Raw genomic sequence first — 25003 nt, 5'->3', positions numbered from 1 at the left:
AGTGGGTGGTGAGGTTTAAAGAGCAGACTAGGGCTTCCCTGGTGGCACAGCGGTTGAGAATCTGCCTGCCAATGCAGGGGACACAGGTTCCAGCCCTGGTCTGGGAAGATCTCACGTGCCGCGGAGCAACGGGGCCCGTGAGCCACAGCTACTAAGCCTGCACATCTGGAGCTTGTGCTCCTGTAACAAGAGAGGCCGCGATAGTGAGAGGCCCGCGCACCACGATGAAGAGTGGCCCCCGCTTGCCGCAACTAGGGAAAGCCCTCGTGCAGAAATGAAGACCCAACACAGCCAAAAATAAATAAATAAATAATAAAAATAAAGGAATTCCTTTAAAAAAAAAAAAAAGAGCAGACTAGATTTTTAAAAATAGTTTGTTATAGAAAAGTTTAAACATATACACAATTACAAAGAATAGTACAACGAACCCCAGTGTATCCATTACCCAGCTTTAACCACAATCAGCTTACAGCAGATTCTGTTTCATCTGCACCTTTCATCTGCACCATCTCATATTATTGTCAAATAAATCCCAGACATCATTTAATTTCAACTGTAAATACTTCAGTGTATATCTCTAAAAGATAAGGCCTTGAAAATAATTAATTGGAACGCCTTTGCCACACCTAAAAATTGTTATCAGTAATTCCTTAATATCATCAAAACATGTACTCCAAATATTCAGTAGTCTCATGAACGTCAAGGATCGTGAAAAGTTGGTTTCTCTTGAATCAGGATTCAAATAAGGTCCACATGTTGCACCTGGCTGATAGGCTTTTAAGTTTCTGTTATTATAAATGTTCTCTCCCCACCCCCGTTTTTTCTTTTGTTTCCTTGCAATTTATTTTTGGAAGAAACCAGGTCGTTTGCTGTGGCGCATGTTCCACAATCTGGATTTTGCTGATTGCGTTCCTGTGGTGAAGTTCTACCCCCCATTCGTCTTTGAGATACCGACACCAAATAGCTATTTGTGTGGGTGTCACAAAGTTAAAGCTTGCTTGCCACCTCACCCCCTTTCAGAAAGGGCTTTAGCCCTTGTGGAAATGTCCCCAGTGTCCCCAGAGCAAGCCTGCTGGAGCTGAAGGATGGGGGGACGTGGAGAGGGGCTTCCCGAGGATTCCCAGTGGCGTGATGGATGTTGGCTGTTATTTGGACTGGCCCCTCTCTCTGTTTTTAGGAGCAGGGGTGTCTTTTCATAAAGCAGAGCCATTTTCCACCAAGTAGCGAGGACTGTTTTTCGTCCTTCTAGAGCAATAAGGTTCAGGATTTGTCTCCCTCTTGACTTTGAAGAGCATGTTTTCTCAGTTCTTTCCTGAAATTAAAGTAAAGGTCAAGGAGGCTGGTCTGAGCCCCCGCCCTCCCTCCTCTCCGGCTCCTGCTGGAGGGCTGGCAGCTAAGTGGGCCTGCCTCCTCGACTCCTGTGACCCGGCCCAGGCCCCAGGGCAAACCAAGCTCAACTTCCCAATTCTTTTCTTCCTGGGGGGAAAATTGAGGAGGGAGGGAAAGAGAGAGAAAAGAGAATAGACCCCCTGGATTTGTGCCAGCCTGTAGACTCCGCTCTGACTGTAGATTCCCTGAGCAGTTTCTAGACGTTTCCTCTCCTCGGTGTGCCCTTCCTCGGGAGGGGGTCCTGAGCCCCACGCCCTCCACCCTGCTTCGCACCTGCCGTTTGCTGCTCCGCACGTGAGCTGCCCCATGGCTCTGCCCCTTCCCTTGTACGGCGCTGAGCGCCCGGGATTCTTCACCAGGAGGCAGAGCAGGCAGAGAACGGTGCCGCCGTCACCCACCACTTAGCAGTACGGGAGCCGCACTCCCCACCCCTCCCCACCCTGAGTCACTCCCGCTACCAGCTAATTAATTTGTGACACTTTGACAGTTTGTGAGGAGACGTTTTTACGGAGCCATCGAAATCCACAGGGACGGGGCTGTCAGGCAGACACCCCTTCCTGCACGCGCTGCTTGTTCTGCTGCAGACCCAGGGACCCCAGGCCCAGCCCCCGGGAGACCCGGGGCGAGGCCAGGAGGCCCCGAAGTCCTCTCCGAGCACTTCGCATACCTAGGGACACTGGCCACCCAGGGAAGAAGCAGAACCGCAGAGGGGGCGTCCGGGCTGAAGCCTCAGAGGTGAGGAGGCCCGCTCACCCTCCGCTCTGGTCTCCTGCTCCCAGACGAATTCTCACTCAGGGCCCCCTTTCCACAGCTGGGGGAGGAGCCGTGTGAGCCTCTGCCTGGGACACCCCGCCCCCTGCGGCCCCTTCGACGGGCCGAGTCTCAGCTGCGCCCAGTGTGCCCCTGGGAAGGCTTCCCAGCCGCTAGCCCGCACTCAGATGGCCGGCTGAGGCTTCACGCCCACAGGGGGCGCTAGTCTAGACGCTAAGAAACCCTGGGTCCCCAGGCCTTCCTGCAGCCCAGGAGCCATCCCCACCACGCTCTGTGCTTCCTTTTCCTACACAATTCAGGTTATCTCCCACCCACTTCCCCACATACCTACACTCGCCTTCGCACAGGGCGTTCTCTTTTCCTTTCAAGGCCTGTTCACACTGTGTTGTGCTCAGGGATGGCCCACGTGTACGGCTCCCCAGATGAGCCCCAACAAGCTGGGCATCCAAGCCCAGCTACCTCGTGACGGGGACCCAGGGGGCCAGGGAGAGATCTCAGAGGAGGCTCCTGGTACCCCATGAGGAGGACCCAGGGGAGAAACAACAGCCGGGGTAGAAAGAGACCTAGGAGCTGACTCCTTTACGCTGGAGTGAGATAGTGGCTCCTGTGGACGCCTCTCAGACGTTTATGGAGCACCTACCGTTGCCAGGTGCCCTGCCGGGAGGTGAGAAAACCATGATAAGATAAGACAGGTGTGAGCCGCACACTGGTGTAGCTCACACCTTGGCGAGAAGCACAGACACTAAACAAATAGACAAGTAACAACTTAATTACACCTGTGATCACTGCCACCACGGAGCACGTGTGCTGGGAGAGCCTTGAGCAAGGGGACGGCTCTGAGCTGGAGCATCAGGGAGCCTTCCATGGGGCGGGGCTGTCCTGAAGGGTGGGAAGGAGGAGGGGGTCAGCCAGGACGGGCCCTGAGCCCAGGTGGAAGGGCTGGGCCTTGCTGGGAGTCAGGACACTGGAATCCCAGGGGCGGGAGCAGGTGGTCCCTCTGCCGGTCGTGGGTGGATCTGTCGACCGGAAGTGGAATGGGTGAGTGTCCCAGGGTAGCTTCTGTTTGCTGTGAGGTGGGAGGCGATGCCTGGTCCGGTTTAACTCCCCTCGAGACAGTGCCCACCAACCTGGCTTCAGCTGGGTGGAGCCAGACACAGCCAGAGAATGGGAGAGAGATTTACCTGAGCTGTTCCACCCTTTCTAAGGAAACCTGGGCAATTCTTGCCAGAGATAACCTAAGTTCTGCTGCCGAGCTGTCCCTGTGGAACTTCAGGCTGGACCAGGGTGGCTTGCCAGGCCTGGCACCTGGGGGTGGCGTCAGTGTGGCCTCCCTTCCCCCCAGGCCACCACAGGTAGAGGTTTCCCCACTAGCCTAGGTCTCTTACAGCAGTCCAGATCTGTCCCCAGCCCACAGCAGCACTCAGGTTCCGGGGGTGGGTGCGGCAGCCACGGGGAGAGTCTCATTCCTGAGCTCGTGGAGCCTAGGAATTCCTGGGAGCTGGACCTTGCCCGAGCCCCGGAGGCTCCCACGCCAACAGCTGCAGAAAAGCAACCGGTATCTCTTCCAGCTGCTGCTGCCTGAGCCAGACCCACGCCTCACCACCCAGCTACCCTGTGCGGGATGCCGGGAAAGATGCTCAGGGCAAGGAGAAAGATGCCCACCCTAGCCTCACAGCTCAGTCTCCCCTATTCTCCTCCCCAACATTCCTCTCCACTCCTCCTGCTACCCCTCCTCCCACAGATCCTTCCGCACCTCCCCAGGCCCCGGCTGGGCAGCCTTTCCGCGCCTTAGCTTTTCCAGGTAAGACGTGACTGTGCCCGTCCATCCACCACACCAGCCTTCCCAAGGTCTGGGCCCAGAAGGCTCTCGAGGCTGCCTGACCCAGGGCTCTGGGAACCCCCTGCTGAGGCCACCCTCCTGGGTTCAGTAAGTGAGGCCTCATTTGCTGACTCCTCCTTTTTCCTTTGGAGAAAGAAGGAACTTGGGGCTTCTCCCTACTGTTTCCCCTCCCACCCTTCTTTCCCAGAGCGGCCTGAGGAGCTGGGGAAGGGCCCAGACCCAAGTCACAGCCTGGACCTTTGTCTGGAGGCGCAGAGGGTGACCTGAGTCACCAGGGTCGTGGGGAGGAGCGCCTTACCCCTCACTCCCAATTCCCACCCAACTCCAGCAAGCTGCTTTTGAAATGCAAATGCGAAGCGCTTCCCCCTGCCCCCCCTCTTCTTTTTCATTGAAATGCTTCAAGTCTCAGAAAAGAGGGAAAAATGATGTGTTTAAGACAGCAGTGTCTCACCCGCCATCGAGCCCGATAAGGGATTGTTAAATTTTAATTAGACAATTTGATTCCTTTAAATGCCAACCTCTCGGGGGAGGCAGCACCAGGGAAACAGGTTGCTTGAGTTTATACAGCACCAAGCGTTCCTTGCCCCCCTCCTCCCAGCCGGCGCCCCAGAGTTTCGCTGGAAGATGGAGTCAAAACCAGAGAATGGAATCCTCTCCTCTCTCCTCCAGACCACCCAGCTCTCCCCCAGGGTCCCAGTTGCCCTAATAGATTGACCCTTTTCGCCCCACCACACCTGGCTAGGGACCAGGGACCGGCCTCCAAGTCCCTCCTAAGAGAAAATACCAGTTCGGGGTGTCAGCCTCGAACTGTGAGCTCCAAAGGAGTTTCTCTCTTCCAACACACTTGTGAAAAGCTGTTTGTATTTACAGGCTGGGGATTGGCCACCCTCCTCCCAGCTGCAATATCTGCCTCATCCCCCAACCCCTGTGCAGTGGCTGGTCTGAGCACGGTGGGCTGCTGGCCTGGGCCGCCTCGGTGGGCCAGCTCAGCCCCAGGTGGCTGACTGGGCTCACACAGCACTCCTCAACTTGAGAGCTAGCTAGTTTTCAAATTAGAGCACACACAGAAAATACTAACAGTTGGAAAGCAGGTAGGGTAATGGCAGAGGCGCTGGGGGCTGGACACACCTGGGCCCACGTTCCGCTTGCCCCGATAACCCCATACAACTCCATCATCCCAGACAGCTTGTGAGGGAGCTCTGTTGTGTAGGCTCTGAAGAGAGCAGGTGTCACAGCAGGCTAGAGTTGGGCGGGCCATTAGGGAGAACTTGATGGAGGGCTACTGACCACCAGCGTGGATGATTCTGGAAGATCTTTCAGTAGGTCTTTGCCCTTCTGCGTGGAGGCAGGGCAATGAGTCCTGGAGACACACGAGGCCCAGGTGATTTCTGGCACCCACACAGATGGAGTTTCCCTGTGCTTCCGGCTCCCTCCACTTTCCCACGTGCCAGGGCAGCTGAGAAGGAAGAGCCTAGGTGGTCCCAGAGCATGCCTGGATCCTCATCTGGGAACCTCTGCTGGCAGAGCTGGGGTGGGGAGCAGCAGTTGCCCCCCTTTGCTGCCCAGGGAAGGTGAGGATGGTACTCTGGGGGAGAGGAAGCCGCTCCGTGAGTGAGGCCTGCATCCGCAGGGGTCTTTGTCAGCTCAGGCTGCCTTCATCAAACACCCTAGACTGGGTGGCTTGAACAAGAGACATTTATTTTCTCATAGTTCTGGAGGCTGGAAGTCTGAGATCAGGGTGCTGGGACGGTCAGGTTCTGGGGAGCCCTCCCTTCCCGGCCCTCTCATGGCTGCTCCCCACTGTGTGCTCCTATGGCAGCGAGAGAGGTCAAGCTCTCTAGTGTCTCTGCTTATAAGGGCAGTCATCCGATCGTGAGGACCCTACCTTCATGACCTCCTCCTGACCAAAGGGCCCATCTCCAAAGAACATCACACTGAGGGCTAGGACTTCATATGAATCTTGCAGGGACACAGCAGCAGGCTCAGATCATCCATCCCTCTCCGAGGAGATAGGACCCAGTCGCTAACCCCCTAAGAGCTTAGAAATGGCTGTGACTCTGCATGTGTTTGGAGCTCACTAAATGACATTGACTGGGGACTGCAATTTGGAGCTTTTACGCACGAGGCAGGAGCCACCTGGGAGGAAGGTGGAGGTGGCATGTGGAGGTTGGTGAGCAAGTTGATCATATTTTCATAATCCCAAATCAAAATGCTTGTTCTCACAAAAGAAATTTTTTCTATGATATGTGATCTTATTTATCTGAGGTCTTTTAACTGTAAGAATAATTCTCCTTGGGTCATACATTTAGCCAATCTCCTTTTTTAAAAAGATCAAGACATTTGGACCATCCTGGCAAATCCAGGGTGCCAGCTGTTGGGTGGCATTTCCCACCTACAGGAGCCCCAGAGTAGGCACTGATCTCACCTGGCTTCTCCAGACCCGGGACCAGGCCAGATTTACCTGGAGCCCTCCCCTTCCCCGACAGGCACAGGCTCTGACACAGGTGGAGAAGTCTGAGGTGCAGGGCAGGGGCAGGGATCTGAGGGGTCCTTCGGGTGCCCTTGGAGTGAGAAAGACCACAGCCTGACCTCTCCTTTGTGCTTTCTTCTGACTGATGCCCCTTGGAGACCTGGGCAGAAGGAAAGTGGAGGGGCTGGGGCTGGAACAGGGGGAGCCTGGGGGCCAGCAGGTTTTCTCAGGCCTCCTGAGAAAATGCCAGCAGAGAAATGCCAGGAGGTCACTGTCTTTTATCCATTCTAAGATGCATATCCTCTCTAACATTCTGATGTCTCTGAAATCAGAACGCATTTTCACAATCAACCCCATCTTAAAGCAGTATCGGAGTTAGATGGAATTTTTTCTTTCCTAGGGGTACCTAAGACAATGGTGCATCTTACATTTAATTCTGTCTTAAAGCCTAAGAAATATGGCAGTTGGTATTACAGTCTCTGGTTAGAGCAGGTGGCCTGGGAGAGATGGCTCTTCCAGGCCAGCTGCTACCCCATCCCGAGGGTCTCTCAGATTCATCCTGCAACCACGGCCCAGGAATACACTCCGTCTTTTCTTTCCTTCACTCCTTCCCAAGGGCTCGATTGCTGCATCTTGGAATCCTTCTCCCTTTGTCTAGACCTGTAGAAATCTACAGACTTCTCAAGGATAAGCGGTAGGAGGCAACAGCATGTCACAGGAGGAGCCCAGCAGGACCTGTGACCCTGATGGGCTGCGTTTGGACAGCGCCTGTCACTTCATCTCTAGGAGCCTCAGGCTTGTTGTCTAATTGCTTGTTTATTTAGCCTGGTTTGGTTTTTCCATGAGGGTTCGCCTGTGCCGGCAACATATGCATCATCTTACTTAATCCTCACAACAATAGTTGCTCTCCCTATTTTGCAGATGGGAAAACTGAGGCTCAGGAAGGCCAAATAATCTGGCCAACACCCCCGAGCTAGTAAGGCTAGAGTTGGGATTTAACCCAGGTGTTTTGGTCTTCAGCTCCTATGTTATACTAGTGTCTCTTATGCCGGAGTATCCCATCTGTGGAGGTGGGTTTGCTGACACCCGAATCCCGGATCAGCCTGAGAGCTAGCCGGACAGCCCCTGGGGGTGAGAGGTGTCAGCCCCAACTCGGAAGGACTCAAGAGAAGCTGGAGCTCACCCTGGGCTCTGGTTAATAGAGTCTACAGGTATTTAGGCATATTCCATATTTTCTCATTTTTTTCTACAATGTAATTATATTGCATTTGTATCAGCAAAAAGCAACAAGAACAATTGAGAATAAATGCTCAGTTTGACAATTAAATGCATGAGGCCTTTCCAGCCTTGGTGAGACTTGCTTTGCAGAGTAACCAGCACCGCAGAGGAATAAGTGCTAACCACCATCACCACCCCCTCCCCTGCCCCCAACCAGCAATGCTAACATTTGCCATCGAAACTGTACCCATAGTGTAAGTCTCAGTTGAAGTTCTCCCCTCTCCAGGAAGCCTTCCATGAACGCTCTGGCTGTGCCCATGCACACACGCTCTCTGGTGTCTGACTATCCCTGTATCCCCAGTAGATTTCCTGTGTGCTGCCCTCCTCCTCAGTCTGCTTTCTGGGGACCAACATGTAACACCCATGATATTCTTGGGCTGCATCTTTCTTTGGTCACTTGTTGATCTGATGGGTTATGTTAACAGTTACATTTCAAGTGTGGAGGGGTTTTCTTCCCAGTTGGACTCACAGAGCCTTTGATTCAATTCTGCAAACAACTGTTAAACACTTACTGCCTGCAAATCACAGCATTAGGAGTCGGAAGAGAAAAATAAGAGAGTATGCTTTTTTGTTTATTCCACGAATAAGATGAGGCATGAGCAAGACACGGTGTAATCCGTGAAATGTTTACACCCCAGTGAACAAAACAGACACACAAATGGGGAATGTTCCAGGACAGAACCATGAGACAATGCCTTGGGAGCCCCGAGGAAGATGGGAGATGGTCCAGCCAGCAGGACTTGGGATGGATTCCAGGGCAGGAGGATTCTGAGCAAGGCTTGCTTTGAAAGATGGGTAGGGATTGACCAGTAGGGGCAAGGGAAAAGAAGACACTTTTCTGATTTGTAGAGTAGAGATAAGAATTACAAGCCTTCGAGGTTATTTTGAGGATAAATGAGATAGTATATCAAAAAGAAAAAAGGAAAAAACTTGGCAAACTATCATCTCCTTTGCAAGCAGATGAAGCTGTCATCACAGGGCAGGGTCAGGATCCTGCTGCAGAAACGGTAGTCTGGTTGGGCATGGAGAATGGGTGGGGTGGGGGAGACAGGGTGCTGAGGGTCCCCATCAGATGCTCCTGGCCCTACCCAGAGAGGGACTAAAGAGGTGGGAGGAGGGGTAGAGAGGAACAGTCAGGATCCTGGGGGAGGGGAGTGTGTCTCCGAGTCTTCAGACCCCTGACTGTGCATGGCGTGATGCTTTATGCCCAGCAAGCTCAATAGACGCTGATTGAGCAAATGAATGGCGGGATCAGCCCCTGCTGCCTGATCAGTACATACATGCAGGTCTCCCTCTGTGTGCTCCAAATGGGAAAAGGTACCAGCGGGCTTTGCCCAGTGCAGCATCAGTAGGACATAGTGTTTCACTACCGTGGAACTGGAAGACTTGTTGCGTGGTGGCATTCCATGTCACCCCACATGGAATTAGGCATTTTGTTTTCTCTAAGGGGCTCCGGAGTGGTGGTGCTGGGTTGGACATCACCTGTACTCCTCTGCTGAGACCTGGCGGAGCAGATATGTCAGAGGGATGAGGGTGTAGAGGTGGGCAGACCCTTCTCCGGCATCCCCTCTGACCCATTGCGGCTGGCGTGCCCTCCTCCCTGACTTGGACATGGTACCACGTTCAGATCGAATGGCATAAATTGCTGGATTTCAAATCCATTTGGGTAGCAAAGCACCTGGAAGTCGTGGGGCTTTGTGTGGAATGCCTTGAAATACTGATCATTTAGTTCCATTGTGTGAAGTAGGAACACTTTTGTTAGCAGGAAAGCCAGCTATATTATATGTGCATTGTGTTTCAATCACAACCGAAGCACAGGCTGTCACGCTCATCAATGCCCACTGCCTCTGAGCCCCTCTGCTTTCTTTTCTCAGTGAGCAGCATCACCAAGCCTCCAAGAGCACAGCGCAGAAATCTGGAGTTATCCTCGTCTCCTTTCTCTCCCTGCTTGCCCCCTCCCCTCTCCCACGCCACATCTGTCCAATGACCAAATTCCATGAAACTGACTTCCAAGTCAGCTAGTGACTCTGAACACGCCTCTCCATGCTCATTCCCGTGCCTTCATTCAGACGATCACCATCTCACCTGAATTACAGTCACGACCTCACTGCCCGCTGACATCCCCTCTGCACTGCACAGCCGGTGACCTGTGCAAAGCAGCAATCCAATGGAAGTCATTCCTCTGCACCCAGGCTTTCAGGGTCTCCAAGCTTACAAGACCCATTCTGGCCCATGAACAGCCCTCCAGTTTAATTTTCCCCAGCTTCACCACCATGCCCTGCATTTTTAGCCAAACAGAATTATTTGCTGTTTGGGACCATGTTGTGTCCCAGACTCAGTTGCCCGGTTAACTCCTCCTTCTACTTCATCTCTGCTGACGCCTCCTTCAGGAAGTGTTTCCCCCCGGAGATGAGACGCCCATTCCTCTGGGCTCTCAGTGCACAAATACAGAAACTCATGAGTTCTTCCTTGGGTTCCTGCAGCTGGTCCTGCCACCCCACTGCGTGCCACGCTTCCGTTCTCTACGCAGCAGTCAGACCCTTCTCTCTGAAAGGCACATCTGATCATGTGGCTCCTGCTGCCCTTAGGGTCAAGTCTAACCGCCTAGAGTGAATTGCAAGGCCCTCTGTGCTCCAGCTGTCCCGAATCTCCCGCCAGCCCTCCAACATGGCACCTACTGTCCAGCTCTGAAATTTGCTTACCTGCTTCCTATATTTGGACCCTTCCCCTGGCTCCCAACTCTTTACCTGACTACATCCTTCAGGTATTTCTTTTTTTTTTTTTTTTAATTTTATTTATTTATTTATTTATTTATTTATTTATTTATGGCTGTGTTGGGTCTTGGTTTCTGTGCGAGGGCTTTCTCTAGTTGCGGCAAGCGGGGGCCACTCTTCATCACGGTGTGCAGGCCTCTCACTATCGCGGCCTCTCTTGTTGCGGAGCACAGGCTCCAGGCGCGCAGGCTCAGTAATTGTGGCTCACGGGCCCAGTTGCTCCGCGCCATGTGGGATCTTCCCAGACCAGGGCTCGAACCCGTGTCCCCTGCATTGGCAGGCAGATTCTCAACCACTGCGCCACCAGGGAAACCCCAACCTGAGTACATCCTGTAGGTGTCTGTTGAACATCACTTCCTCAGGAAAGCCTTCTTTGAATCCCTAAACTAGGTTGTGTCTCTCTCCCCATTCTGTTTCCGAGCGCCTACCACCCATAGATTTAATTGCTTGGTTCATTGGCTATTGTTTCTTTTAGAACGTGAGCTGGAGAACTATGTATATTTTGTTCCTGACTATATTTCTAGCGTTATATAGAACAATGTTCAATAAACATTTATAGAATTAAGAATGAATGAATGCATATTTCTAGTCTTACCACTAGAAGCTGGAACTCCTCACTAACTTGTGTGGGGCATGGGATGCACTTAATTTTTTGTTGAATAAATGGGTGAATGAATGATCAGCTCTTTTCAAGATCATTTATTTTATTATAGTTAAAAAACTGTACTTTCTCATTTGTTTTACCATCTGTAAGAACTTGCTAGCAGAAGAGTGGCAGCAGGCCCCCATGTTTTAAAAAACTTGGGGGATGCAAACCTTAAATCCTGATGCTGGAGAATTCTCTTTTAACCTCCCGTGGTAGATTTTAGCCCCGGAGCCCTCTGTGGGTGGCCGCATGCTTTGGGAGGCCCTCCTGCTTACTCCCTCTGTCCGTTTCTCCTGGCCAGAGCCTGGCTACCCAGTGGCCCCACTGCTCCCATGGATCCGCTGAACCTGTCCTGGTACGATGACGATCTGGAGAGCCGGAACTGGAGCCGGCCCTTCAACGGGTCCGAAGGGAAAGCCGACAGGCCCGACTACAACTACTACGCCATGCTGCTTACCCTCCTCATCTTCGTCATCGTCTTTGGCAACGTGCTGGTGTGCATGGCCGTGTCCCGCGAGAAGGCGCTGCAGACCACCACCAACTACCTGATCGTCAGCCTCGCTGTGGCCGACCTCCTGGTGGCCACGCTCGTCATGCCCTGGGTGGTCTACCTGGAGGTAGGTCTGGGCCCCTGCCGTGCTCGGGCGCCTTCCCCGGGAGAGTCCAGCCTCCCTCCAAGAGTGCGCCTTCTCGGGTGGGCCTTTCCTCCAATCTGGGCTCAGTCTTACAAAATGGGTAGATCGTCTCCTTATAACAATCCCGACTACCAGTTGTAAGGCGCTTAGTAAGTGCCAGGCCTCGCATCAGTCCTTCACATACAGCATCTCCCCCGCCGAGCCCTCGCGGCATCTTCTAGAGGGTGAGCCAGACGGTCAGAGAAGTTAGGTGACTTCTCCAGCCTCACACAGCGGCTGGAATTCGGGCCCCAGGGTTGGTTCATTAGGTCGTGCTGAGCATGGGAGTCATCGACAAGGATCCCTGAGGATGGCAGTGGCTCGTGCTCCCAGGCCTGAAATCTTCATCCTTCTCTCCCCACTTCAGAATGTGGGCTGCCACTCCCCGCTCTCCCCCCTGCCCTCCCCGCTCCTCTGTGTGTCCTAGCCTGTGTCTGGGACCACCAGGTCAAGGCCGTTGTGAACTGTGCTGTACCCCCTTTCCTTGGGAAGGGCCGCATGGTGACGCATTGCTCGGCCGGGAACAGAGCCCGGCCCTGAGCCCGGAATAGTGAGTAGGCAGCCCCTGCTGTGGGCCAGGCGCTGCCGGGCGTTCCACAGACACATACTCAGCAAATACTCGTGCTGATTCTGAGTCGATATCATTCTTCTCACTTTAAGGAAGAGGAAACAGAGGCTTTGAGAAGTTGCCCGTCTTTACCTGGATCACACAGCAAAGGGGGAAATCACTGAGAAGTCCTGAAGTGGGGACCCACCTCCAGGAGGACACTTTCCAGGGCTGGCAGGCAGATGAGGGAGGGCCTGGGGGATCTGGTGGGCACAGGCTGGATCCTGCCACTTTCTCTGCCCTGGGTTCTGGGATGGAGTCTGGATTCAAGGGAAGCTGACCAGGCATTCAGGAAAAAGCCAATGCCAAGGTCACTAAGATCTCTGAGCTGTTCCCTCCCCGCCCCGGACGAGAGGGGAATTTACCTGTGCCGCAGAGACAAGCCCCTGCCTGGGAGGGAAGGCTTCCACCTTTCAAAGAAAACATGAAACCTTTGTAGGTTTGAGCAGAGGAGACACGTAGGAGAAGAAGCGGAGGTGGGGAGGAGAGGCTGGTCTTACGGTCTCCACATCCCCAGGGGCTCCTGTTGTCACTACCACACCGGCCCACATGGAGCTCTGGGCCATCACTCCCTTGGTTTCCTTTAGCATGGCTCAGACAGGCCGGAACTTTCAAAATGACCGGAATGTTAAGAGACAACCAACAAGAAACAAACGATAGATACAATACAACCTAAAAGCATACAGGCGCCACCGGCCAGCCGTCCAATTATTCCATGACTCCACGTTTGTGGGGACGCCTAGACTCTGTCCATCCCACATCCTGTCTGAGGGCCTCTCCCTTAGGAACTCTTTCTTGATTCTTACACTTGTTCCCCTTCTGCTCCCTTGAAAAGGAGGTTCCCAGGCCGCAGACCATCAGGTAAAAAATGATGGGTGTCCGGTCAAGCAAATAACCTCTCTGTGCCTGGTTTCCTCATCTAGAAATGAAGATAATCACAGTGCTTATGTCATAGCATTGTTTGAGAATCACATGCGTTAATATATGAAAAGTGCTTAGAATGGCAGCAGGCATATAGTAAGCACCATGTAAAAGTAGTCATGACAACAGTGATGAAGATGAAGATGCTGATAGATAGCCACACCTCTGCACATTGAAGGACCCTCCCCATGCCCAGGCAAAGAGGTGCCCTCTTGCAGAGGGAGGCTTGCTCTGCCCAGGACTCTGGGCGTGGGATCTGGGGCTTCCAGACCCACCACCTCTACCCAGAGCCTCTAAGGGAGAGCCACGTCTGTGCTTTAGGGCTCCTAGGAATCTACAGGTTCTCGACACACATATTTTAAACATACCTGTTCACATTATTTTAAAGGTGAAGCTCAGCGTTTCAGGGGAGGGTGAAGAATGGCATCTCAGAGGGCAGTGCTCAAACTCTCCCATCAAACAAGAGCTGGACAGTGGGCCCTGCGACATTGTCTCGGGTACTTATTGTCCCTAGAGAATGTCCCAAGTGGAGTCTCACCCTATCCCAACATCCTGTTAAAGTATCCTCCCAACCATATACTGTACCCTCTCCAGAGACACTCTCGTCCAGAATTTTCCATCCTGTTCCATTTCCAGGGATGTTAAATGCCTCTGATAGCCTGCCGTGTTGGCATCCGGCTAGGTGGGGCTGGATGTGCATCATTTATTCTGCTCAGAATATGGGAAGCACGCTGGTTTTGGAGTGAGAGAACCAGGTTCAATTCCTGACCCTACCGCTTTCCACCTGGAGAAACCGAGAGAAGAGAGCCAGGGCCTGCTTGTCTGCATAGGCCATTTTGGCCTCACAAGCCTTTGAGGGGAGGCTTTGCCGCGTGCATTTTCCAGAAGAGCAGATGCAATTGAGAAAGTGGGCAGACTCAGATCCCCGTTCTTGACTCACTCAGTCAACAGGTATGAGCACATCTGCGTCCTGCCCCGTTCCTAGGGCCGGGCTCTAAGGCCTTGGCAGGGCCATTATAGTGCAGCCCGATGCAGATGACAAGGGAGTAGCCTCCACAGGAGATGTGGGAGCATGACGGGGCGGGGGACACAGGACCAGGCCTGGAGGCGTTGGGGAAGGCTTGCAGGCAGAAGTGATGCTTTCAGAAGAATTATCCAGGAGAGGAGCAAGGCACTTGCACTCCAGGCAGAGAAAAAATTGTGCAAAGCCCCAGAGTGGGGTGTAGGGGCAGGGGCGTAGCTGGCTGGAGGTTTTGAGGAGCGGTGGCCTCCGAGGTTTGCTGTCACATTCCATAGAAATGAGTGTAAAGTGTTTGGAACCGTGCCTGACACATGTGTACAAGTCATTGTTAGGATTTAGCCAAGGCAGCTTGAGGCCCATCCCACAGGTCTCATTCTGTGCAAGGATATTGAGGAATGTTGTCCAAAGGTGCGGAGGAAACAGCCCTGGAGTGGGGCTAGTATACCTGGGGGATGGTGCTCCCTCTGTTACTAAATTACCAGGTGACCTTGGGCAAGTCCTTTTTCTCCCTGACCCCAAGTTAGTCTACCCTTGCAGTTACAATCTCTCCTTTCCCACTTGGTGTTTATCTAGTACTTTTTACATAATCATCTCCTCTTTTGACAAGCTAGATTGTCCCTTCCAAGGCAGCTCAGGAGAGAGCATAGGATGTGCTGCCCAAAGAGCTTGCTTGAAATTCCAGCCCTGCTGCACACTAGCTGGGTGTTCTCCTGAGCTTCATTCCCTCATCCAGGAATGGGTGTAAGCAATCCCCTCTTGTACAAGCTTTAAGAACAATAAATGAGACAAAGTATGTGCCCACAGGAGATGCTCTATAAACAGTGGCTATCAACACACTTTCTTGAGCCTTTGATTCAGAAGCCCCTAGAGCAGCTGCTCCTGGTACCTCGGAGGAAGCCCCGCCTTCTTCTGTCCTCCAGGAGGGCTTTTGGCGGGCAGGGATTGAGAGCTCTCTGAAGACTGTGTCAGGATTGTTCACCACGGTGCCCCAGAGTCTAGGACAGAGCCAGACGCATAGTAAGTTGTCCAATAAGTGTCTGTAGAAAAGAAAGCAGGGAGGACGGACGGAAGCAGGGAGGATGGAGAAGACGGCCCTGATATCTCAGAACTTGATCCCCAGGGGAATGAGAGCAGTTTGGAAATACTAGTCCTAGGAGGGCGCCAAGGTGGAGCACAGACCATGTGGGCCTGGGACCCTCCCAGTAGTGTCTTAAAGGTAGACTCTGTTGATGCCAGGGAAGCCCCTTCTATCCCCTTCCACCTGTGCCCACCTCCCTGGCCCCCGGATATCCAGCTCCTGCCCTACTGGCCAGCGTGGCGACACGAGAGGTTTCCTGTCTTCTGGGAAAAGCTGCAGTTTCCTCCATCACTGTGCTTAAATGCCAGCAATTGGTTTTATGCCTGAGAGCAGCTAAGAGGACAGGGCTGAGAGTGAGCATTATAATTAGCCCTGCTGCCCTGCTGTGCCCCACAGAGTGGGTACTGCTCTGCTCCCGTCACTGGAAGGGGGCTTTCCTGCTCCTCTTTTCTCCAATAGGTAGTAGTACAAGTTGTGTCTCCCTGTCCTGACTCTGTCCTCAGGGATGGGGCCTGCTGCAACCTTCCACGGCTGCCAGGGCCAGCCTGCTGTGTGAGTGTGTGTGCCTGTGTAAATGGGAGGTGTCGGGGTGTGGGTGTGCACGGGGGGGTATGAATGTGTGTGTCTGTCGGGGAGGAAGAGGGGTGCAAAACGCTCTTGCCGTGAGCTGGACTCCTCATTTTACACGGAACCAGGGATGTGTCGTTACACACCTTCCCCGGCCCGTCCTGCTTTTCTGAAAGCTCTAGCCCGGGCTTCCCTTCTCTTACTCTCTAAGTGCAACGAGGAGCAGAAATGTCTTCACTGCTTCATAGTCACCGTCTTCACCATTGTTCTTAACAGACACTTGCCGGGTCCCAACTCTGTGTCATACACCAAGGAGCAGCCCGGCTCCCCTAGAAACCTGGGCCAGGGCAGGGCAGAAGCTGAGCTGAGAGGCCTTAGGCGAGTCACTGCACTTTTCTGAGGTTCAGTTTCCTCACTGGTAACATGAGGATCACAAGGTGTTCACACAAACGTTTTACAGGTGAGGGTTCAAAGCTGAGGCCCTTGAGTAAGTTGGTCATCTTTCTTCTAACAAACTTCTTGGCGCAAAGTGGCCTTATGTGTCTAGGAGGAGAAGGGGCCGGGGCAAGGGCCTCAGACACCCGTGGGTACAGCTCCCCATGGCTGCCCCTCTCCTCCCTCGGCCAGAGCCCCGCGAGAGCCCCACGGAGCCCATGGCCCGATCTGCCCCGGGTCACCGAGCTACAGTGTCTGAGCCAATCTCCTCTACCGTCCGTCCACCCATCATGTTGCTTTGTCCTAGGTGGTGGGCGAGTGGAAATTCAGCAGGATTCACTGTGACATCTTTGTCACTCTGGACGTCATGATGTGCACAGCAAGCATCCTGAACCTGTGTGCCATCAGCATCGACAGGTGAGCCCAGCCAGGATGGCAGAGGTGAGCTAGCCCGTTCGCCTCTTGGGCTGCCCCGCCTCTTCTGCAGGGTCAGGCTCTGTCCATGAAGCTATACGGCTGGCTGTGTGCCTGTGAGCCCACGTGTTTGTGTGTGCATGTGTGCATGTACGCGTGCACGCGTGAGTGTGTGCACGTGTGTGGGAGAGGACAGACCCCTTAAAGGGAGACTGTCTATAGACAGTAATGCTACCAAGAGTACCCAGACAGGGACAGGCATAGAGGAGAAAGCTCCTGACCTGACTGAAGCCCTAGCCCTATCACTTCTTACTTACGTGACCGTGGGCCGATTGTGGATGTTTTCAGAACCCTAGTTTCATTGTCTAGAAACCAAGCGTGATGGTACCTGCCCACATGCGGGTCTAGTATCTGGTTGTGCATTTTGCGCCCAGCACAGGGCACAAGGCCAAGGGGGCCCAGGTTCTGCCCACCTTGCTAAGCTCTATCCCCAGAGCCTTTTACTAATTTGCACACATGGGCCACATGGGCTCCCAGAGGCCCTGGCTCTACGCCCTTTGCCGGATTCTTGGAAGATGAATGGAACTGGTGTCTCAGAAGCGCTGGGTAGGGCAACGTGTGGCATCATAAACAATTACCATTGTTATTATTTTCTGCTGAATGAGACCTAACCGTTGCTCTGAGGGTCCTGGCTACCAATCCATCAACAAACACTTCTACCCGCCATGGGCCCAGCACAGGTGCAGGGGGTACAGTTTCAAAGGTGCAAAGACCCAGGCCATGGCCCCTCGAAAAGCCTAAAATCCAAGCAGGGAGACTGGAGTGGCAGATATGGTCCAGGACTGAATGGTAGCCGGTCAGTCATTAAACACTTGATTGGCAGTCACCAACTGTCCTTGCTGTCTGAGTTGGGGGCAGGAGAGGGTCGATTTAGAGTAAACAGGAGGTGGACCAACTTTCCATCCTCCCAAAGTGGGGTGTCTCTGTTGTGCCAATGTTGTGGAGTGAGTGAATGGTCCCTGGGCCTGCACCCCAGACTCAAGGTTCCCGCCCCATGCCCTCACAGGTACACAGCCGTGGCCATGCCCATGCTCTACAACACGCGCTACAGCTCCAAGCGCCGAGTCACCGTCATGATCTCCATCGTCTGGGTCCTGTCCTTCACCATCTCCTGCCCTCTGCTCTTCGGACTCAACAACACAGGTGAGTCCTGCCTCTGGTTGCCTGGGGCTCAGCTGGCCCCAGCCCTGGCCCTGTGCAGGACCTTGAGGGAGCTGAACCCTGGTGCGGACATGGGTGGTGACCCATCAGGAGCCTGTTCGCCACCTCGGACTGAGGCCAGGCTGAGTCTCCTGGGCCAAGCCCGACTCCGAGTTGTACCTGGTAAGGTCAGAGAGGAACAATGGCCTGGGGCACAAGGGAATTGGGTGAGGAGTGGGGATAATGCTTCAGGAGGATGCCTGGCCATTTTCAACTTTGTTTGAATTGAAGCAGACCAGACAGCCTTGCAAAATGCATGTGTGTGCCTGTCTGTGTGTGTGCACACAGGGTAGGAGGCGGCTGGGCCTCCATCACCCCTGATAATAGTGTTTGTGTAATGAAGCTGAAGCCGCCGGGCCGGCCAAACCCAGGCCAGGCCTGAGCCACCTGGAGCAGGAAAGGTAGAAACAAGTAGGAGGCTAGCTCACTGTGACTGTGTCCTGTGCAAGGCAGTCAGGAGCGCCTCCGACAGAAGAGGCACAGCGACCGTCAGGGAGATAGATGACACCAGTGTGCCTCCAGAGACCGTCACCGGACAGGACACAAGGAAGCCTGGAAAGCATGCGGTTCAAGATCTAGGTGTCATGGGAATTCCAAGAAGCAGGAATAGGGCTAAACGTGCTTGGATTAATCTGGAAAGGCCCTGGGAGAGAGGATAGACATCTGCTAGATCTGGAAGGGAACTTGGAAAGACATTGGAACACAGGTGAGTTCAGCAAAGAGGATCAAGTCATCTTGTCCCTAAAACTAAAAGGTGTCAGACCTCCCGCCAATACACAGGAAAGGCTAAAATAATAGGTTACTCTTCTTCTACCATTTTCTCCCGTCATTTTGTCCCCAAAACCGTGGCGCCACTTGTGTGCTCAAGGATGACAAAACTAATGACGAAGTAACAAGGGGATATTAATGGAAACACTTGGAAACAGTCATCACAGCTTAGCTTTTTGCTCATGGTTGTTTTTAATACTCTGATTTATGCTGCACATTTATTTACATCTAACGTTTCCAGGCCGCCTTAGGCGTCTAGTCATATTCTCGGTAACTGGGAAGGCACTGTGGCCCGGGGGGCCGGCCGACACACCCACCTGGGGCTCTCCTCCCCCCAGACCAGAACGAATGCATCATCGCCAACCCCGCCTTCGTGGTCTACTCCTCCATCGTCTCCTTCTACGTGCCCTTCCTCGTTACCCTGCTGGTCTACATCAAGATCTACATCGTCCTCCGAAGGCGGCGCAAGCGGGTCAACACTAAGCGCAGCAGCCGGGCTTTCAGGGCCAACCTGAAGGCCCCGCTCAAGGTCCCGAGATCCCCTCCGCCCATGCCCCTGCCTAACCGTGACCCGGGGGTGCATGGGGTCCAGGCTGGAGGAGCTCCTCGGAGCTGGGCGTCGGCAGATTTCAAAGGCTGGGACCTCAGTGGGCGACTTGAATCTCCAGGGGGTGGAGGTGGGGAGGGGGCGGAGACCACCTGGGAGGAGATGACTTTGCATGGAGACCAGTGTCTGAACCCAGCAGCTCCTGGAACTCCACGTCTCTGCTGTCCTCCCTTTCTCCTTTCCTCACTCTGGCCCTTCTGCCTCCCTTTCTGTCCCTCTGAGGCCTCCATACCACCTCCTTTATCTCCCATGCTCTGTCCTCTTCTGTTCAAACCTCCTTCTACCTCACCTGCTCTCGCCTACTTCCCTCCTCTGCCTCTCTTTCTTTCCCATACTTGTGTCTTGTGACTTCTTCCCTCCGCTCAGCCCTCCCTGAGAAAGATGGTATGTGGGCACAGAATGAACAAGAGCTTTGGGCTTAGACACATCAGGTTCAAATCCTGGCACCACCACTTTTTTGCTGAGTGACCTTGGGCAAGTTGCTTAACTTCTCTGAGCCTGTTTCCTCATCTGTTAAACGTGAATCAAAATACAGATCTCACAGGGTGGTCTTGAGGATTCGGTGTGAGAGGGACTGAGCATGCCTAGTAGGGTGCCAGATCCTTAGCAGGTGCCACATAAAAGTCAGGGCCCTGTTGTCCCTCATCCTGCCCACCTCTTCCCATCACAGTACCGAACCTCACCCTTGCCTCGATTGCCTCCTCAGGCCCCCACCCTCCTAATGTCTGCCCTTCTCTGAGCTCCTGTGCCCAGTCTGACTACCCTGCATTGGGATTCTGTCGCCAGCCCCCTCCCCATCATGACCCATGTGCTGGCTCACTCCACAGGGCAACTGCACTCACCCTGAGGACATGAAACTCTGCACCGTTATCATGAAGTCTAATGGGAGTTTCCCTGTGAACAGGCGGAGAGTGGTAAGTGTCCCGGTCAGGGACCTGGAGCCTGGTCTCTGCCTCTAGGGAAATGCACCTGCCATGATTCTCAAAGACCTCACCAGCTGGTCAAAGGGATAAGCACCTCCCAGGATCCCCCACTTTGTTTCAGCTGAGGCCAGGCTTACCACACACACTCGTAAGCAGGCATGGAGCAAGACAGCTCAATTCTGCAAGGCACAGAGAGGGACCCGTAGCCCAAGGAAATAGCTGGGAGAAAGGACTTGGCCATGTAACAATAACAATAATAATAATGGCTATGACCATTAACTGAGCACCTACCATCTTCCTAGTATCTCATCAAATCCTCACGGCGACCCTGAGAGGTAAGCGTTCTTGATCTTATGGATCTTCATTTTACAGAAGAGAAAGAGGCGCTCAGAGAGGTTAGGTAACTCACCCAGGCCAAACAGTTAGTGAGAGAGTGAGTAGTCGAGTCCAGACCTAAGTGACTCTCTGAAATCCATGCCCGTGTTCTTTCTACTTGCATATGCCGCCTTACAGACAGGCAGGTTCTGGGGCTGGAGGCTGGGTGCTGGGGGAGGAGGGAGCAGAGCGGGCATGGGGCTCCCGGTGAAGTGCAGCCTGTAAGGAGAGCCCAGAGATGCAGAATCCCAGCAGACCCCAGGGTCTGCTCAGTGAGAGTAGCACTAGGGTCCAAGCAGCAGATGTCCCATCCCCTGGGGTGAGAAGAGGATGGGCCAGGGAATCCACAGAGAGCTGCACGCCAAGTCCAGGTCAGGTGTTTCCAGGAAGCAGGGCCCCTGCTCTTCACTTGAACATTCCCTGTTCACCTGCAAGGGCAGGACTCCAAGCAACTGTTTGAGATAGAGGCCGAGACAGGGACTCAGGATCGGGGCACCTGGGCACACAGTGAGGCTGCGTTTCAGAAGCTCAGGCTGAGACCCTAAGGCCTGGAATAAGGGAACATGAGGAGGGACCTGAGGCCAGGGCCCTCAAGATCAGCCCAGCCCTGAAGATGTGGGGACCCAGGGGTCCACCCTTCGGCCCCTGCATCCGTCTACCAGGAGAAATGGAGCTCACCTGTGAGTGCTGGTACAGGTGCCTCGGGTCAGCCTGACAGCCCCTGTTTCAGCCTGGCAGGAAGAACAGGGCTGCCCTCGTGCAGTTAGAACATGAGGTCCTGGAGGCAGTCACTGAATGCCAATCAGTAACTTATTCCCGGCAGCCAGCTGGCGCCTGGCACTTAGCTGGCACTCAGCGAGTGTTAGCTCATAAAAGAGAAGTGCCTAGGTACAAAGCCCCCATAGAATGGTGGTGGGGTCACTGAGGTTTGCCTGAGGATTGCTCTGCAAAGGGGGCCAGGGGTGACCTGGCAGGCGGGGACTGCCTTGGGCCCTGGGTCCTGCACCCAGACAGTCCCTGCCTCCCAATGATCATCCCCCTTGCCTCTCTGGCAGAGTGACCCTGTGGTGCTTGTAGGAGTCTCCGTAGGGGGATAATGAAGGGCTGGGTGGGGCTGGGTGAGGCCAGGTGAGGCCAGAGGGGCCGGGTGAGGCTGGGTGGCTGATGGCTGAGAACTTGCCTGGCTCTACCCAGAGCTCTCTGCCTCTGTACAGGAGGCTGCCCGCCGAGCCCAGGAACTGGAAATGGAGATGCTCTCCAGCACCAGCCCGCCCGAGAGGACCCGGTACAGCCCCATCGCGCCCAGCCACCACCAGCTGACCCTCCCCAACGCATCCCACCACGGCCTCCACAGCACACCTGACAGCCCTGCCAAACCACAGAAGAACGGACATGCCAAAGACCACCCCAAGATTGCCAAGATCTTTGAGATCCAGTCCATGCCCAATGGCAAAACCCGGACCTCTCTCAAGACCATGAGCCGCAGGAAGCTCTCCCAGCAGAAGGAGAAGAAAGCCACCCAGATGCTCGCCATTGTTCTCGGTGAGTCGGCCCTAGCTGCTGGACCCCGGCTGAGAAATGGACCCATCACTGTAGGTCCCATTACTTACCATTGCTCCCTAATCATGGCTGGTAGGTCCCAGGCCTGGCACTTTTCAGGCACAGGTCAAGCCCATTGACATATCTGACTAGGTAGATTCTATAATTATGCTCATTTTAAAGATGCGGAAACTGAGGTTCAGAGAGCTTTTGTAACTTGATCAAAGAGGATACAGGATTTAAACTCAGGCAGCCCCACTCCAGAATCTGAACTTGACCAGTTTACCGTAATGACCCCCAGAACCTCGTGACCCTGGGTAGGTCATTTCTCTTTCTCATCTCCCCATCCGTAGAGAGGAGGTTACTTTTCAGGGCTGTCGTGGTCATCAAATGATACACGGTGGTGAAAGCATTTTACAAACTACAAAGCCGTACACAGAAGCGTTGTTAATATTGCTATTGTTGAGGAATCAGGAAGTTCACTTGCCTCAACCAAGACCCGGTGGGACCAAAGCTGTGAACAGTCAACGGGGCTGTGAGGGGGGCCCCCGATCTAAATGAGAGTGAGGGAGACAAGGCTTTAGAATAAATTCTCTTAGAAAACCAGATAATAAAGGTCAAGAATCAAGGGCTGGACTGATAGGGGTGATGGGTACAGGATGGAGGGACTGATGTGTCTCTGCCTTCCGGGCAGTACCCAGGGTAGTTGTGACACCCATCCACACCCACCATCCCTTTGGCCTCCCAACAGTCCTATGACACGAGAAGGACAGGTGTCGCTATTCTGGTTTTACAAATGAGAGCTCGCGGTCATAGCAGGTTAGGGGACCAACCCGTGATCACGCGGCTGGGAGAGGCAGAGTGGGCTCCAGCCAGGCCCTCTGCTCCAGTCTGGGGGGTTTCTGCTTTGCGGCCCTGCCCTTCCCAGGCACTGCTCCATCCCCGGGGAATTCCCGTGTGCCCGTGTGGCATTCTGTGCTGACGGTGCCTCCCCACGGAGCGTCCCACCAAACGGGAGGTCCTGAGTTAGGCAGGCAGAGCGGCGGGCAGGAGGTCGGACTCGTGACAGCCTTGTGTCCCCAGGCGGGGATTAGCAAGGGGTGTCCACCAAGGGCTGGGGAAGCTGGGGGAAAGCGTAACAAGAGCCTGGTCACTTGGGGACCTTGAGAGACTGGAGTTCAGATCTTGGCTTTGCCACCAAGAGTGGAGTGGCCTTGCGCACATCACAGAGCTGTTCCCGAGCCTCGGTTTCCCGCCTTCCTCGTGGGGATGCCAAGAGGACTAAGCGGCTGGGCATCCAGCTGTCCCTCTGGCCCCAGCCGCGCGTTCCCCACGGCAGTGAACAAACTCTCCACTCCCAGCTTCCGCGGAAGGTCGTCTCAAAGACGACGAGGTGGTAGAGTAGATATATCCATTTCTACCAGCTGACCTGTGTCAGGGTGTTAAGCGTTCGGATTTGTTGTCAAGCCCTTTATCCTCCCCTATGAGGTGGGTATCGTTATAGACACAGCACAGGCAGGAAAACGAGGCTGAGGGAGGGGAGGTGACTGCAAACTGGGGTCAGAGGCAGGTCCAGCATCCAAGACCGCGGCTCCCCCTGCGCTGCTCTTGCAGCCTTGGTGCCTGGGCGGGGCCTGAAGCATGCGATCCAGGTCCTCCCCCTCTGCCCCACCCGGCACAGCCTCCCCACCCAGCCCCTCCCCGGCCCCCAGGCACCCCTGACTGCCCCCCTCTCCCCCAGGCGTGTTCATCATCTGCTGGCTGCCCTTCTTCATCACCCATATCCTGAACATACACTGTGATTGCAACATCCCGCCCGTCCTGTACAGCGCCTTCACGTGGCTGGGCTATGTCAACAGCGCCGTGAACCCCATCATCTACACCACCTTCAACATTGAGTTCCGCAAGGCCTTCCTGAAGATCCTACACTGCTGACCCTGCTGCCCACCTGCACAGCAGCCTGCTTCCCAACTCCCCGCCCAGCGGCCCTGCCTCGGGCCCTGGGAGCCGTGGGCCGGGTGGCGCAGGGCAGACTCGGCCTTCTCCTCGCCCGCAGGCCCCGCAGTGTTAGCTTGGCTCCACGGCCCTCACTGACCGCACACCCTCGCTCTGCCAGGGCAGTGCTAGAGAGCCAGGCACGGTGCCAGCCCTCGGGCCGGACCCCTGGCTCAGAGGCAGCTCACGGAGCCCCCTCCCACTTCCAGACCCCCTCTCCTCGGCACCAAAGACACAGCCGCCTTCTCTGACCTTTCTCTGGGGCTCTGGGGTTGCTGGGCCAGTGTCAAAGCTCGGAGGCCATGCTGGCCTGGTCTTCACAGGCCTGTGCTGGAGCGGGCAGTGGGGAGCGATGGACAGTTCACACCCCCCAAGGCCTACACCAGGGAAGCCAGAGCTCTTGCCAAGGCCCCAGGCAACTTCAGGCCAGGGAGACCCATGTACATACCAGGTCTGGATGGACCCCAGAGAAGCCCAAGCCAAAACTTCACCCCTTCTCCCACCCAAGCCTGGCAGGAGCTGCTACTTCCACCCACAGCAGTGGGTCCCGACCTCACCCAGCTCCCCGTGAGGTTTCCATACTCCAAGAGCCCAGGAGGGTCTGTGGGGAGAGGACCACCCCTACCCCAAGCCCACTCTGCTGCCCCCCTG

General features: G+C 54.5%; 1 protein-coding gene across 1 annotated transcript in view; it reads left to right on the top strand.

Moving 5' to 3' along the window:
• The window catches only part of DRD2 (dopamine receptor D2), a 52385-nt gene extending 28062 nt beyond the window's left edge, over positions 1-24323 (top strand). The window contains exons 2-8 of the mRNA XM_057552054.1: positions 11470-11785; positions 16779-16888; positions 17952-18088; positions 19252-19442; positions 20348-20434; positions 22033-22360; positions 24099-24323. Of these exons, the coding sequence (XP_057408037.1) occupies positions 11501-11785; positions 16779-16888; positions 17952-18088; positions 19252-19442; positions 20348-20434; positions 22033-22360; positions 24099-24292 (1332 nt within the window). The 5' untranslated portion in view covers positions 11470-11500 and the 3' untranslated portion in view covers positions 24293-24323. The remainder of the gene's footprint in view (positions 1-11469; positions 11786-16778; positions 16889-17951; positions 18089-19251; positions 19443-20347; positions 20435-22032; positions 22361-24098) is intronic.
• The last annotated feature ends 680 nt before the right edge of the window (positions 24324-25003 follow it).

Source organism: Balaenoptera acutorostrata, chromosome 9 (assembly GCF_949987535.1).
Source record: "Balaenoptera acutorostrata chromosome 9, mBalAcu1.1, whole genome shotgun sequence".
Classification (NCBI taxonomy): Eukaryota; Metazoa; Chordata; class Mammalia; order Artiodactyla; family Balaenopteridae; genus Balaenoptera; species Balaenoptera acutorostrata.
Note: the sequence above shows the minus strand (reverse complement) of the source record. Positions and strands in the feature narration are given on the sequence as shown.